The sequence below is a fragment of the Pectinophora gossypiella genome, chromosome 9 (genome assembly GCF_024362695.1).
Source record: "Pectinophora gossypiella chromosome 9, ilPecGoss1.1, whole genome shotgun sequence".
Taxonomy (NCBI): Eukaryota; Metazoa; Arthropoda; class Insecta; order Lepidoptera; family Gelechiidae; genus Pectinophora; species Pectinophora gossypiella.
This window is the reverse complement of record NC_065412.1, coordinates 3,500,068-3,517,051: the sequence shown is the minus strand read 5'-3', so window position 1 is coordinate 3,517,051 and position 16,984 is coordinate 3,500,068. Positions and strand designations below refer to the sequence as shown.

At 36.2% G+C, this 16,984-nt stretch overlaps 1 protein-coding gene across 4 annotated transcripts in view; it reads left to right on the top strand.

The window, feature by feature from the left end:
* Positions 1-15,781, top strand: part of LOC126369427 (uncharacterized) — an 84,489-nt gene extending 68,708 nt beyond the window's left edge. The window contains exons 3-10 of one of the 4 annotated variants that reach the window (XM_050013839.1): positions 1,065-1,210; positions 2,332-2,481; positions 10,018-10,158; positions 11,230-11,344; positions 11,966-12,062; positions 12,946-13,030; positions 13,309-13,350; positions 14,170-15,781. In XM_050013839.1, coding sequence (XP_049869796.1) covers positions 1,102-1,210; positions 2,332-2,481; positions 10,018-10,158; positions 11,230-11,344; positions 11,966-12,062; positions 12,946-13,030; positions 13,309-13,350; positions 14,170-14,297 — 867 coding nt within the window. In that variant the 5' untranslated portion in view covers positions 1,065-1,101 and the 3' untranslated portion in view covers positions 14,298-15,781. Of the gene's footprint in view, positions 1-1,064; positions 1,211-2,331; positions 2,482-10,017; positions 10,159-11,229; positions 11,345-11,965; positions 12,063-12,945; positions 13,031-13,249; positions 13,351-14,169 lie in introns of all 4 variants that reach the window. The other 3 variants (XM_050013840.1, XM_050013842.1, XM_050013841.1) reach the window with 3 other exon arrangements.
* Positions 15,782-16,984: the final 1,203 nt, after the last annotated feature.

Genomic DNA, 16,984 nt, shown 5'->3' with positions numbered 1-16,984 from the left:
GAATGGCAGTCAATCATTTGTCTTTTGGCGTGACTATAGATAGATTTATTGTAAGGTTTGCCTCAGGATGGTATTAACTATTTCGGCGAAATTAAATCCATCATCTCTAATTTAAGAGCCACGCTCTTGTCGGTGTAGCATTATCTGTGCTACTTTTAGGGAAAAATAGGGCAATGATTTCCCTCTTGCGTTCCGCCCAGAATTAATTAAATACTTTGCCGGATGTTAACTACTTTCTTAGTCAGTCAGTGTATATTGATTTTGATTTAACGGTCTCCGTGGTCCAGTGGTTGAGCGTTGTGCTCACGATCCGGAGGTCCCGGGTTCGAATCCCGGTGGGGACATATCACAAAAATCACTTTGTAATCCCTAGTTCGGTTAGGACATTACAGGCTGATCACCTGATTGTCCGAAAGTAAGATGATCCGTGCTTCGGAAGGCACGTTAAGCCGTTGGTCCCGGTTACTACTTACTGATGTAAGTATATAGTCGTTACATGAGCCATGTCAGGGGCCTTTGGCGGCTCAATAGTGACCCTGACACCAGGGTGGATGAGGTTGGTACTCCACCTCACAACCCACACGATAGAAGAAGAAGAAGTGTATTTTTTTTTTTAATTAAGATGGGTTTGCTCTTGATTTTGTTCTTCCACAAGGAGAAGAAGAGATCGACGTTGGAACGAGCTTACCCAGAAAATGCCTATTCACCCGTGATTTAATCTTTCGAACGCCGGAACGCGGATCTCGACCAGACACAATGTAAAATCTATTGTGTCTGATATCTTGGCATATGAGAGGTTAAAGGACCCCAGGTTATAACATTCAGGAAACACCGACGCCGGCAGCCCATTTTATTCCTTGGCTGTGCGCATTATAAAGGATGAAGCGAAGCGCTTGGTGCGGATTAGTGGTATGTCAACCAAGTAAGGATGGTATCCCGCCGTACGTCTGGATGTCCTGAGCTGACGGAGCTCCTGTGCACACTCCCCGAAGTACAATCTGTAAAAAACCGACACCGAAACCGTGTACATTGAGATTGTATTGAAACTTTTTTTTTATTGGCAGGTGGTTCATTGGCATGTGACGCGGGGCAGTGAGCGGCATGCGAGGCGAGCGCGCCGCGCGGGCCGCGGCTGTCGCCGTGCTCGCAGCTCTGTTCGTGGGACCACCGCAGTTGGCGGCTGAGGACGCTGGCACTGTTGCTCCATTTGGTAAATACACTTGACCACTCATTACCATACATACATAAACAGCCTATATATATACGTCCCACAGCTGGGTACAGGCCTCCGCTCAATCAACCGGAGGGGGTATGCATACTCCACCACGCTGCTCCACTGCGGGTTGGTGGAGGTGTTTTTATGGCTAATAGCCGGGACCAACGGCTTAAGCCCTCCGAAGCACGGAATCGTCTTACTTTTTCAGACAATCAGGTGATTCAAGCCTGAAAAGTCCTTACCAAACAAAGGACAGTATCACAAAGTGATTTCGACAATGTCCCCATTGTACTCATTCCGACAATGTACTCATTGTCATAGCAATTGGGAATGGTAAGAAAGAAAAAGCCGTTTATTTCCATACCGCCACATTAACAATTTATGTATTGAGAGGGCTCGAACTAATTCATCCCGAATGGCCACTGCGACCTAGCCAGATCAATTGTGGCCAAACCACCATGCCTAGGCCAAACCACATTAACAATCTTAAAACTTAAATAAAAAAAGGCAAATTAAGTACTAGTGCAAAAAGCACAATGCTCATTTTTGTTACCAATGTATGCTAATGCGGGATCTGGATGTACTCTGCAAATAAGGAAGCAGTTTAGCCAGTAGAGGGTGTTAGCGACACCGTACCGAATACTGAAGGTGATGATTCAGCTCACAATCCTGTTTTAATATCGAGTGTAATTTTCCGTCAATATTTTCATGATCTAAGTATGTTGGTAATCTTTTGGATATAATAATATAAATATTGAAAATAACGACAGACATGACGTCAAGTTCTTGTTTAATAATTTTTTATTGAAAGATTTGAGGGCGTTTGACCACGATCCCCACATCTGGGTTTAAGGTGGAGCATGCAAATTCAAATAGTGCCGATTCGCTCTTTCCTTGAAAATTCTCAAATTTTATGTATGCAACAATGACGCAGGAAGAGAATTCATTTATATTAAGTGCAGTGTTTTAACTAACACAGCACGTTGGTCTGACAGAAAGCTCGATGTGGTGTGGGTTGTTTATCTTGCGATGGATGTACCTTTGACTATCCCAATTGGGATATACTAAACTTGTGCTTATGTTATGTTATAAAGCCATTTATTTGTATTCATCAGATCCATCGACCCGTGGCAACAAGAAGTATGGTGACCATTGTTCCACCATCCAGGACTGCAGCTTCGAACACTCGATATGCGACAAGGTGCAGAAGTACTGTCGGTGTGAGGAAGACTTTGTGACCAACCACGTCGACAAATGTGGGAGACGTAAGTAGATTATTCTACTTCATCATCTCTCTAGCGTTACCCCGTTTTCCACAGGATCCGCTTACCTAACCTGAACATTGGACAGGTCAGGTTTATTTACAAAAGCGACTGCCCGTCTGATCTTTTAACCCAGAAGTGAATAAAGACGTAAATAGATTATTCTACTGACTTCATCATCTCCCTAGTGTTATCCTGTTTCCCACAGAATCCACTTACCTAACCTGAATATTAGACAGGTCAGGTTTTTTACAGGAGCAACTGCCTGTCTAACCTTCTAACCGGAAGGGTAAACCAGCCCAATGCAGGTTAGGTCACCAACCTCCAAAACGTATTCCTCACATATTTGTCTTAACCGCTAAGCACGTGATCATCATTTATAAACATGAATTCGAAAATCATTGGTCCCAAGTCCATTGGTTCCAAGCCCGTGCTGGGATTCGAACCTGCGCTCTCACAGCAAGAGTCAAGCTTTCTTCCGACTGAGCTACCACGACTCTTGAACTTAGTAATTAACAAACATTTTATTGCAAAAGCATACTGAGTGCGTTTTCAAGTAGGGTTGACTACAAGTAGCTTTAAACAAGCACTGTAGTGTAGACACAATATGCGCAGTATGCCAAATAATATTATATTAGGAAAAAATAATACAATATTAATTATAAATAGTACCTAATAATAATTTGAATATAATGCTTTATTTAACCTTGGTCAAGTAGATAATAATTATATATTATAACAAAAAGAAAACCCACCTCTCCTGCACGAAAATTTTTCCGCGTAAAAACAGTGACAAAATTCGAAGCTTGCTTTTGATTTTTAAAATCAGGTTTTCCCGTAAGAGAAGGCAGGCGAACATCAGCTAAACAATCATCTATTATGTAGTTTAAACTCGCGCGATTTCGTATTTCAAATAATCTAGTAAGTAAATTCTAGATTACTTCGCTAAGTAGTTCGTAATTTAAGGATGCAGGGGACCCGTTTAGTTCCTGTCCGATACCTAGATGGTGAACGCAGAGCGGGTTCAGTGTAAAACGTAAAACAATTTAGTTTTTCCACATTTACCATTGTTATCTGATGTTGTTTGCGACGCAGATGTTATAATAACCTAATTCGCATAGGATATGTCTTTCCACTCTTGTATACCTAACAAGCAAGCATTATTCAAGTCAATTTCCGTACTGTGAGCAGAGATGGTTTCTATATTGTAAGTAATAGACTGGTGAATAGAATATTTATACACACTTTAAATAAATTTAGCCTTATTTAGTCTAGTTTTTATAGTTAAGCTCCATTAACCATGAAAAGCATTATCTTGAATACATTTCAAGTACGAGTACGCTACAGTTCCTAAGTTAAAATTTCAGCCTCATTTAATCCATAATTTACCTTTGATAAAAAACTGATGCGACTTGCCCTTAAATTGGCCTGCGTGCCTAAATTCAAAGGAGAATTCTAAAACTACTTGAGTTTAGGGCACAATAACATTTTTATGGTTTTATGAATGTTACGTCCGGCGGTGATTCGTACCATAAATGCGAAATTTATGTGAACAAAATAATATATCAGAGCAATTGAAAATTGCCTTTCGTCTGCATTTAAACGGTCCTTATGGGGAATAAATCATCTATGCTGAAAGCACTTGCACAAATTGGGTATGAAATCTTGATGCATTACCACCGAGGTTAGCGTTTTTCACTTACAACTAATACATTTTTGAAAAGCTCCTGAGAAAATGTTTGTAAAATTCGGCAGTTTATTGCCAAAAAAAATCAAATAAAAATTTTCTAACTATTCTTCTTCTTTGCGAGTCGATGGCGATCGAAGCTAAATTTTTGCTGACCAATAATTGGCCACGCTTACGGCGTTGTTTAGCTGATGTTCGTCTGCCTTCTAACTATTATGAACACAAGTTCAAGCAATGAGTTTATTTGCGACTTTATGATACCAAAAATAATTAGGTTATGGATATGTTTTGTTTTCTGTCACTGAAGTATTTATTATAATAAGGAAGTTATTATTATACTTGTATTTCACCATTGGAACCAAGTACTTTCAGTGTTTTTTTTAATTTCCTTCTTTCGCTTAAAATAAAACAGCGAATGCTATTTCGAACACCAATAAAACCATTTCCACTTAAATTGCATCGATTTGTTTTTAAAATATTCTGTCCTTTGTTTGTAAAGTTTTATTTATGTAAAGTTTTCGTACCTTTGACAAATATTAATACAATAGAATCATGCAATTTGTAAGAAGTTTTAATCGTTTTCAAAGAAAATGAAGGTAATCAAGATTTTGCCAACACGCTACAATTTTATTCACAATTATTTAAAATGATTCACTGGACGTGTTACTCACTGCTAAGACAAAAAATATAAAAACTTGTAATGTATCACGCTGATTCTTGGTAGAAATTGTAATAATTATAAATTGTAAAACTAAGTATAATGTTTGCGCTAGGTTAATTTAAATTCAGAACTTAAGTATTTTAGTGGTGTTTTGTTTCAATTGTTAATAAATAAGAATACATTATCTACTCAATTCTAAATTCAAATTATGATACACAATAAATCTAATAATTGATGAACATAAAAATCAACATTCGTTTGTTTTCGGAAATACGATGATTGCGAAGGAAACTTCACAAAATAAAAGCACTGACTAATATTATAAATGCAAAAATAAATTTATTTGTTACGCTTTCGCACATTGATGTATATTGGTATCACTTCTTAACAAGGTATGAGTATAAATTGGCTAGGCATTCCAAGGATATATAAAGACATCAGGTCAATTCCAGAGACGTAAAAAAGTGTGCTTGCCGCGATAACCGAAGACTGTCAAATGTAACAATATTTAATAAAAATCTTTGAAATAAAAATCGGGACAGACTATACGAATTGAACGACAACAATTTATCTACCAACTCATTTAAGTACAGTACGTCCCAAAAGCGCTTGTTTGTATTACTTTTTTTCTCGACTATTAATTTCGATGATTACAAAATGAATTCAGTTCCTGCTGGTATAAACCCTCTTTTGAAGCCGAATCTTTTTATACTTTTATTAGGCCTTTTGATGTTCTTTTTTGTTACGCTTCAAGTACCTCATTGTTTTACGCAGGCTTTACGACACAAAGGTACAAATTCTTATGACTTTCCTTTAACATCAATTTCGTACTTTTTATGTGTTGTTATTGTATTTTGGTTGGCTGTAAAACTCTTCGGTATGAATACAGCTTTTTACTCCAATCTATATGTGGTTATATAACGTATTTTTGTCGTTTGTTTGTTTTTACTGTGAACACCAAGGTGTATGGCTTTGAACAGAAGCGTCGAGAAGCTCAAAACGCGACGAGCTGGCCCGACCACCTACAGCCATAATTGTATCGGAGGGGTACTGACATGCAGTTGATGTGACCGTTCATTTAATGCTAAGATCGGTTACGTCAGCCATAATAATACCGAATTTTAGGCGCTCCTAGTATGGAGACGTGAATCACACCCCGGATACTTCATACAAACAACCTCGTTTTACACAGACACCTCGCATTGACGTTATTGTACACGCGAATATGTATGTGTCTCACGCCATACAGTTCAAATCTAAACTATGTTTGAGGGGTAAACCTAGCTCAGACGCTGGTGGAAGGCGCAGAGTTGCCATTCTATACATAGTATTGTAGCAGAGTACAAACTCTGCACATGCTGGCCTTTCGTTCTGACCGTCATCACTTAAAATTACCAAATTCTCATTCCATTCCGCATTTCCTTTCATTTTACACTTTTTTGACTCACTGCATCCCCGACTTTATTAAAACAACACAAGTGTATTATACTGTTTAGGGCCGTGCCCTCTAATTCTTGATTCTTTTGTGAAGTGTGTATATTGTGAACTATGTATACTCCTATCCTGTTTGTGAAGTGTTTTTAATAAACTGTATATATTCCTGCTTGCTGCTTGCTTCTAATTTATCAGGGGTACTCTGCCGGACGTCGGGATACCATATCCTCACCACCCAGCGTGCCGCAGTGGTGCCCAACGTGGCGTGGCGTTTTTTTTTCTCCGGCCCCTCGGGTACTGTAGTAGAGTTTGAACTCTGCTACAGTATTATTCCTTATTCTATGGCCGAATACGGCTGGAAGGATATATAACGCCAAACCTATATATAACCTGCCAAACATACCTATATAATATCATTGCAGTCGATCCGAGCTACTATTTACTCAATTATGAGGCATGACAGAGGTCTTTGGCGGCTCAACATTAACTTTGGTGTTGATATGGTGGATAATTTAGTAACAAAAGATCAGCCTATCGCCCATAACATTGTCCATCATACTATGACATGCCCGAAAAGCCAAGCAGCTGAACGTGTTCTAATGTTTTTCTTCAAGATACGATAGGTCAATAAACCTATTTTACAGCTGATGTGATAAATTGATAGTATTTCTTGACGACTAGAAGTTTTTATGATATCAGGAATGGATTGGAAAACTGGCCAAGAGTGAGTCGAACTCGCGCATGAAGGGTTCCGTACCATTGACTAGGTAAACAACATTAGATATTGATAAAACAAAAAAGAGCAATGAAACTTGTTGTATGTAAGCCCTTCTTAAATATTTATTTTTTAGTATTTGTTGTTATCGCGGCAACAAAAATACGTAATTTGTAAAAAAAATCAATTGTCTAGTTATCGCGGTTCTGGAGATACAGCCTGGAGACAGACGGACAGACAGCGAAGTCTTAGTAATAGGGTTCCGTTTTTACCCTTTGGGTACGGAACCTTAAAAATCGATTGCAGCAATATAACAGTCATAAAACTTTGACCCGGGTTAGTTAGGGAAAACCGGATCGATGCAGTTCCGTTGCATGTCGCGTGCCTTTAACTCCATATCGCTTTTGTTCTGTCACTATTAATTCCATACACCCATTATACATACTACTCTAAACATAATACAAAGTCTCCGCAAACCTATTTTTATGACGATCGAAGCCTGTTGATTCATTTAATTTATTCCGTAGTCATAAAATTATGCCACTTTCTGACGTGAACAAAGAAACTGCTAGAGTATGAATCAGAAAAGGCATTAGCATAAAAAAGTAAGAATTTATTTAAATCATTTTCTTTATGTTTACTTGTTATGACCTTATAAAGCTTACATGTTAGTCACGAGTAATATTATAATTATAAGTGTAACATATCCTTCAAAGTCATTCATAATTTTGAATACTTAGAAAAATGAGTGAAAACTAGAAAAAGAGTTTTACCGTGTTATTAAGGCAGTGTTAAGTCTAAAATATAGATAGATAGATAAAATACTTTATTGAGCACAATGGACACAAGATACAGAAATAAAGACAACATAATACAGAAAGGCACAACAGACGGCATTATTGCTCATGCAGAAATTTATTCCAGGCAACCTAGATAAAAATTGTAATAATAACAGCAGTAAATAGCATCATAAATAGGAAAAAAATGCAGAATGAAGTTGAATTGGTGCTTCATTTTACCAAAAAAATAATTTTAATTAAAATACCGAATTCGTTTTAGTTTTTGGTGTGGATTGTAAATAACTGATAACCATCATAAGATAAATCCTTATATCTCCTAATAATAATCCCACATAAGGCAGAAGTTTCTGTAAAAAAAAAACATAATAACGGTAAATAATTATCTTACGGTTGGAGATCAGAATATTGCAGTCCTTGTAACAATTATATTTTCATACAGCTACGAACTGTAACCCTGTATTGCAGCAATAGGAACAGCCATAAAGTTTCAAACATTATTTATTCAATTCTATTTCTCTAGCCCAAACAGCCGGGTCGTAAAATTTTGCGGGCGTATTACGAAGGCAGGTTAATATTGTGTTTGATTTGGCCGGTCGCCATACTGAAGCAATATCTTCATGATTTAGACGAAGGCTAGGCAACACCTAGAACTGAAATTATTGGATATCGATTCCCTAGGTGACACGTTTCGCGCAACTTTCGAGAAAGTTTGTACCTAATATTTTTACTTTTTCCCTATGCATGGCCACATGGCCAGTGTCAAGAAAATTAGCCATTCCGGCTATTAAGGGGACATGTTCTGTATAACATGATTATCTATAAAAGGCGGTAGACTGCTAGCCCATAAGATAGTTCCTCATCATAAAGTGGCATCCAGTTATGTGGGATAAGTAAGAGCGAAGACTAATAGAGAAAAGATGGATAATTGAAATGAGACCAATGGAGTGAACGGATTACACAACATAACATAAACAGCCTATATACGTCCCACTGCTGGGCACAGGCCTCCCCTCAATCAACCGGAGGGAGTATGGAGCAAACTCCACCACGCTGCTCCAATGCGGATTCATGGAGGTGTTTTTACGGCTAATAGCCGGAACCAACGGCTTAACGTGCCCTCCGAAGCACGGAATCATCTTACTTTTTCGGACAATCAGGTGATTCAAGCCTGAAAAGTCCTTTCCAAACAAAGGACAGTCTCACAAAGTGATTTTTAAAATGGAAGGAGACGTTGTGTGATAGCCAGTGTGGAAGGGTGTTTTGTTGATCTGTGTATAAATTGTAGTTAAAGGAAAATAAATATAATGCTGTTCAAGGGTAGGGGCTGGTATCTTGTATATTTCTCGCCAAACGATCCCTCAGTTATTATGTTGATGATTAGCGGCACTGCTGCTAATAGATATTAAGAACGTAAGAAATGTTCGTACTGTGAGCATGTTACGGCACTTTTTGTCATATCTATTCTATCTCTTTCTATCACTTTTTATGTGGTATCATTCTTATTCGTGTTCTAATAATCCTGTTATCTTTTAATAAATACATGGAAATATGACAAACAAAATCGCGTACTATGAAGGTCATGTTTTTACATAATTGTATTCGTTTACTGTGTTAACAGAGGTTTCCTTTTAGCCAAGCGTGTTACTCGACCAAGGTTAAAGATAAGAGAGACAAGGTTAGAGCTTTAACCCTTATGTGTTCTAATTCTAGCCCGTGTCTCTTTGACTATTAATGTTATAAGCTTACGATGTTTAAAGACGAAAGATAAAATACGGACCCTTTTCATATTTGGATTTAAAATTGTAAACCCGTGTCGTGTCTTCAGTAGTGTATTGGTTAGACCAATCGGCTCTTGATCTGGAAATCCTTGGAGATATTTCAAAAAAACATTGTGAGATATGAATGATGATGAATACAATGTATTATTTAGGGGATTCAACATATTTAAGTATGTTATTTAATTCTTGGTGTACACGTGAAGAAAAATATTAGGTAGATTTTATTGATAAAATTAATATTGAGTACCGTATAGCGGTCCGTTCAGGGGGCATCAGACCTTCAAAATATCAAATCATAACGCTAGAGAGATGGTAGCTAAGGAATAAAGCCTTGTTCTAGAGTCTAATTAGCGCCCTAACGTAATAATATACCTTATAATAAACTGCATAGAGTAGGCACTCTATATTTCTGTGCTCTCCTGTAAACTTTACCTGGTTATCAAAAGTAACATGCCTTATTCCAGCGGCGAGCGTGAACGAATCATGCACCTTCAACCAGCAATGCGAGACGGTGGTGGACCAGACGGAATGCAAGAACGACCGCTGCGCATGCATGTTCGAGATGGTGGCGGAAATCACCGTCGAAGGAACTATCATCTGCAAACGTGAGTTGATACATCCATGCGATTCTTAAACCTCCTATACAATACGACACAATAATTGATGTTAATGGAGTTTTGAAAGTGAGATAATTCGTGCTACGGAACGCACTTTAAGCCGTTGATCCCGGTTACTACTACTTACTGATGTAAGTATGTAGTCGTTACATGAGTCATGTCAGGAGCCTTTGGGTGCTAAATAGTAACCGTGATACCAGGGTTGATGAGGTAGGTAATCCACCTTACAACCCACCTCAACATGCTTTTATTTGCATTTGTATTGAAATGCAAATAAAATAACACCAAATCAAAGAAAATAATACAAAAGTCCAAGAGACAGACAACATAGTATATCATATCGATCATAATGTAAGTTACTTACTGTCTAGTAACAACGATTAGGTACAATAACATTGTCTGTTGATATAAATAAACTATACACAACCAAACATAACACAAACCTTAATGGTGGTTTTAATTGTTCAAACTGAGTCAAATTAGAAACTGTTTCATTTTCCATTTCAATCAAAACAACTTGATGGATTGCGATTGCCGTCAACTTCTGTACTTGGGTACGATTTTGGGACCCAGTTTATTAATAATATTTTTAGTTGAATTTATTTGAATTATCGTAAGACCCAATTGTTTTTAAAAACTCCATTGTCTAATTAATGTGTGTCAAACTGGGTTCTACGAATGTACTTTTTATCATTATTACCAAAAATCTCATCACTATATCCCCAATTAGGATAGTCAGAGGTACATTAATTGCAATACTGAGTACCGAGATTTTTTGTTAAACTAAAGTGTTAGTTGGTGAATTATAATGGTCAAAGCCAACTGTGTTAGTGAAAATTGTACTTTAGATAAATTAATAACTCATTGATGCAAGTCCGGTATTGGAGGTCAAACCAGCTGTTTAAGCAAGCTGGTGACACATAGAACTACAATGACTAGACACCCACTGCATAAAAACATACGTACCTCAAATAAGCACAAATATCTTTGAATCGTCTGAGTTCAATAATTCTATTGTGGAGAATATTTTTCAAACATCTATTTTTTTTATAATTTCAGCGGAAAAGCAGAAGGAAGAATCGCTAAAGACTCTCGACCCGGCTATGATTGGAATCCTGGTGGCAATGGCTCTCATGTTCGTCATCATTTGCGTCGTGCTGCGTTTGTTCGCTTCGTAAGTTTCATACAGCAATTGTAAAGATAGAAACAAGGATTTGAGTCGAAAGATGTGTTTATTTGTTAGGAGAGACTAATCTCTGGAACTACTAAACCGGTCTAAAAAATATTTTAGAAATAATCAGCTTTTTAACTAAATGGTTCAAATGCCAGCTACAAATATATCCGGGTGAGGATCTTTTTGTAAAAAGAAAAACTTGACATTCGGCCTTCGCAATTCAGCTTACATTTTTAGTGACATTTTAATATTCATATGTCGTACCATAGTATGGTAGCAGCCAAGATTTTTTACAACATGTTAAAAGTACTTTTGGTCGACTTTTAGAACAAGGGATATATTGCCCTCTATAATGACGTTGGATCTGATCCAGAAGCTATTATAAGAGAATCTAGGGTCCGTTCCACACACGTTTAAATTGACGTCTATATTTTGTGAGAACGCCTTTTGTACGGCGCGGTGGCGACTCATTACAATACATTATCCATGAATGTTAATTGAAAAGAAACACTTTAATAAGACCAAGCAGTGTTATCGTATACGATTGATTCGTCTACATTTTTATGTATTTATTTTTGAACAAAACATAATAAGTTTACCACTTTTAAACTATTCTTTCAGAGCACGATGGAGGGAGAACAGAACCATCTTCAACACACCGAATCCTCGCCTGATGAACGTTTCCTTGCTAAGGGACTCCAAATTGTTGCATTCGCAGGTAAATACAATATATTTATTATATGACTGAAATAACTAGGAACGAGTTACTATTAGATAGAGATAGGTGGAGACTTTTGACATGCAAAACCAACCCCAAGTGATTGGGAATAAGACAAAGAAGATGAATATATTAATTTGTCTTATTGTGAAGAAGTGAAGAAATTTAATTCTTCTAAACGTTACCTACCAAATGAATTACGAAACTTCAGAGTAAAATGTAAATGGAAAGTTTTAATGGAATAAGTAGGTAGCGTGTTCTTTGAAAGATGTTCTCAATTTGAATGTACACAAAAACTTCTATAGAAATGTAAGATGTAGAGGAAGTAAACCGGTAACTTGAAGTAAAAAAATATTGGAATATTTATTAAAGTGTTTCTAGTTCTTCTTTTTTCGTGTCGATAGCAAAACATTTAAAATAAACCTAGATTTTGTCAGCCCAATATGCTGCCACGACTATAGCACGAAGGGATGCTCAATAGGTCTTCCCGCGAGCAAGTTTCAGAGTTCAGCGATTAGGTGGCACATGGTCTGCGCAGTTGCTTCACACTTGTAATTTAGGTCCGCCTCGTCTGTGAACCTGGATCGATTATCTTTGCTCCGGTCGACCTGGATTAAAGTCTATTTAAAGACTTTCAATCTTATTCGGAAGATCAGATCCAAGAGCGATGTTATTTATTAACGCGTATGAGCTCTCGTCTATTTGTTTGGTCAAGAAGTAAATTCCGTCTGAAGGAGGTAGCTAACTGTTAAATCTGATCAAAGTTAAGTTGATAACAAATAATAACTCTGCAGAATACCAATCACGTTTAACAAAGTTTAAATCAATTTCATATTATTTCCACACAGCAAAGTTTTCAAAATCTCATATTTGTTTTTTTAAGGATCGTCGTGGTTCCCGAGTTAGCATGCGTCCACCATCACGACATGCTAGCCAACAAGAACTTAGACCTCATTCTCCAAATGCAGGTAGTTTCAGTAAATCTTGAATGGTTAAAATAATATCGTTTTTTGTGTCAAGTGTAATGTCCAACTAAACTGATTCTTCATTTTGATCTACACTATCATCACCTTCAACTTATCAAAATTTCTTAACATTAGTCTTACTTATTTTTAATTCTGCTCTGACTTTTTTGTCTTTGACCTTTTCTTTCTTTTTTCGCATCTTTGGATTCTACTTGGTTTCAGTTAATGTCTTACACAAGTCAATGTTCACAACCGAATTTAACATCCATTTCATCCTACAGCACGTCATCACCAAAGTCATCAGCTACACCGAAAACCCTCAGGTTATTTTGAATATTTAATTTAGCTTGTTCCACGGTTGATTTCACAACTGCAGGATGTGAGGAAAATAAATTAGAAAAAAAAAACAACATGTTACGGAAATGAAATAGAAACTATTTTGGTGATGTTAGAGACTTATATTTATATTTTATCTGCTGTAAAAAGAATTATGAAAAGTTACTTAATTTATTTTCCCTATCTTCCTGTAGCAAAGTTTGAATGAAGTAGATGTGCATGTTGAAATTTTCTACTTTTGATAGTACTGGAAAATTATACAACTTCAGTTAGTATGTTACCATTGCTTTTAGTCCATTTAGAACATTGTGTTGTTTGAAGCGCATCTACCTCATACATAACTCAAAATACACATCCACCTACTTATTATGGATTGGGACAAAACTTTTACTTTGATAGTTTTATTTATTTTAGTATAAAAACAAATTGGCAGCAAAATTTTACACCAAAAGACACTTTGTTATATTAAAACTGGCATGCTTATATCATTATCCTATTTCTCTTGGGTAAATAGCAAAGCAGCCACACTTAATTTCCAGCAATTTTAAAAATAAAACTTTTCTCCTTGCCACAACCCACCGATGACTGACATCTTTAGGAACTAGCTTAGTAACTGTATGAGATCTATTAGAGCTTCAAACATACTCCAGTAGGTACTTAAAGATCTATTCAAATAGCAATCACATTACCGAGCATGGAGACTTCCTTCATTAAGCGAAGTTCATGCACTGAGATTAGCTCAAAGCATGTCAACTTGAGCTGGATTTGGGAAACATGGTCAAATAATGTTTGTTACTGATTTACAGGGTCACGTCGAGGGTCAAGAGCTAGTAGTGGACACTCTGCTACGTCACTAAGGTCCGCTACTCTACGTTCGCCCACCGCACCCGGGCCCACATCAGTCACTGTAGAAATACGCCCACCAGATGCGTAAAAACATTGACGAACCAAAATCTTTAAAGAAAGACAAAGATGATAAGGGAGACAAATGTGTAGAATCTAAAACGGAAAGATTATTTAACGTAATGCTAAAGCGAGATTCTTTCAAAGTATTTTTAAATGATGCAAGGTCTGTAACACATGCCGAACAAAAGTTAAATTGTATTGTAAAAATACTCAGTCCAAATGTTTACAATATTTGTGATAAAATTTACCAATCGTTTAACATTATAATTAAGTTAAATTAAGCTTTCATCATGAAAAGTAAGACTATTTATATTATTATAGCAATAATATAGCGCACTGTGTATCTGTCATGACCATAAAATGCCACGTGAGAAGTGCCTCTAAGTCAAAATGCATAAAATTTAAAGTGTTTGTCTCTCATGAAACATTTATCGAAATAAGCTATATGAATATAAAATATTTAAATACACTACAAATACTAGAATAATGAAATAAAGTTAAATCAGTTCACTTTAAACAATTTATATCTACTTAAATTCACAGTCAAGAACTTACACACTTTGAAAAATTTAAGTGTAGAGCACTATTCAACGATATTAATTCATAGATTGTAAGTATAGAGTATAGGAAAATATTTAGCTTTTTTAGCGTTAGATTGATGGCTTTTTGGCATTTTTTGTAGTTCTATAGGTTTTAAAAAGTCGATTATTATAGGTAAATAATTAAGACTACTAGAAATTGTTTTAGATTTTATCTTCTTTTTGAATTTTCTTGTGAGGATATGCTAGTTTTCCTGACTTCTGCCTTAGGTCTCTATAACTTTAGCTTACGAGACGTGGTAAGCGACATAGATCTAGAAAAATTATTTACGGGGACCATCTCCTGGGAGAGGAGTGATCTAAATAAACAAATAGGGTTGATATATTTAGTGAGGAGGAAGCTTCGATGCCGCTTTCTAACTATTATCTAAGACTATCGAACCTAATAGCTTTAATTTAGTGTGTGGATGTCCGCTTTTCTTTAAACAATTTCTATGAGAGAGAGTTGTGAATCGAAGTTAAGGATTTTTTCGTCATAGATTTTTCGTGTAGCCCTTTTAGGTATTCCTATATACAATGTGTAAAGTGGGGAAATTTACACATTTTTAAAATAAGTATACTCCGCACTTTCGAAGCTTCGACCAAGTTTAAAATGCAACGCACAAACAGTCGATCCGATAGAGTTCTACTTATTGTAAATTATCACGAAAGCGTGTTTAAAAGTACAATTATATAAAATCATTATCATTACAATAATGTGGCATATACTTCAATAAAGGGGAAGAATTGAAGTATAGTCCATAAAACTTCATTCTTCATCGTTTGGATAATGCAAATAACTATAAGCTATTGTATCTTAAACAAATAATAATGCTCACATCATAAAACTATATTTCGACACTGTGCTAGTATAACTACTGAAAACTATGCTATGATTTAATTATATGAACTTTTATTATAACTTATACTTCCGGGTATTGGTGTTTTATTAAAACATGTTCTTATCCACGTCCTTGTCCATGTCGCCTTCGTCCATGTAGCATAGTGAACACCAAGTAAGCTCCTTTTTTGAAAACCACACTCGGATGTGATTTTAATTAAATGTGATCTCAGTTTTATCGAGTTTTTGTTTGAGAATCACATCACAATGTGATTTGTCAAAAAGGCGCTTGTTATGTGAGCGCCACAGCTAAGCACGTTCAGATTCGACGGTCGCCTAGTCTTTGTTGTCTTCATCAATCTTAAACTTTTCAAATATAATACAGTTATGTATAAGTATTGTTGTAAAACAATTTTTTTTTCCAACAATTATTATAGGGATAAAACATCGTTAAAACATCACATACAGCGCCATCTATTTAAGTGCTCCTGAAACTCTAGTAGCTCGCTGAAACTCTTTTGGAACCAACTGAAACCTTTCCAAGCTTGACACTCACCTAGGCGAAAAATGTGGTGGTTCAGGTTAAAATAACTAGATGGCTCTCATTTTAGTAAGTACACATAATTTTTGAAATTTTTGTGGTACCTATAAATATCCTCGAAATTATTCCAAAACAAAATTATATTTAAAAAGAATTGTAGGTAACTTATTTGTATGTCTTTACCAAAAAATAAGTAGGTATAGACGTGAATCTAAGACTTCCAGGAACAAAGAAAAACTTGTTTTTATAATCATAAAAGTGCTGAGTAATAAGTGTTTACAGGTTTTTATTTTACACAAAATATAACATCACAAGAAAAGTACAAAACAACATTTCTCTGCAACGTCAATTAAATCCGAAATCCCAGGAAAGGATTTGACACAAAATATTTCCACCCCATTTCTTTTGGAACCAATGCTCCCTAAATAAACCACAAAAATGTGACTCGGGACAAAAGTCGGGGAGCAAACATGGCGGGCAAACAAGCCGCTCTGAATGCGACGCAGTAAAGAAGCTTATTCCGGGAACTGGGACACCGGCAAACTTTACTGCGCTCACGTGGGGACCTTTACAATGTACAGGTTTAAGTGTAAAAATGTCTTATTTTCACCTTCATTGGTGAGAATTTTATCACAGCCATAAGCATTATTTTCAATTGTTAATTTCATTTTTAAGGAAAAGACGTTAGTCGATTAAAAGTTGATTTTGCACTTCATAGGCATCAAACCTTTCCTCTCTGCATCATTAAATATACC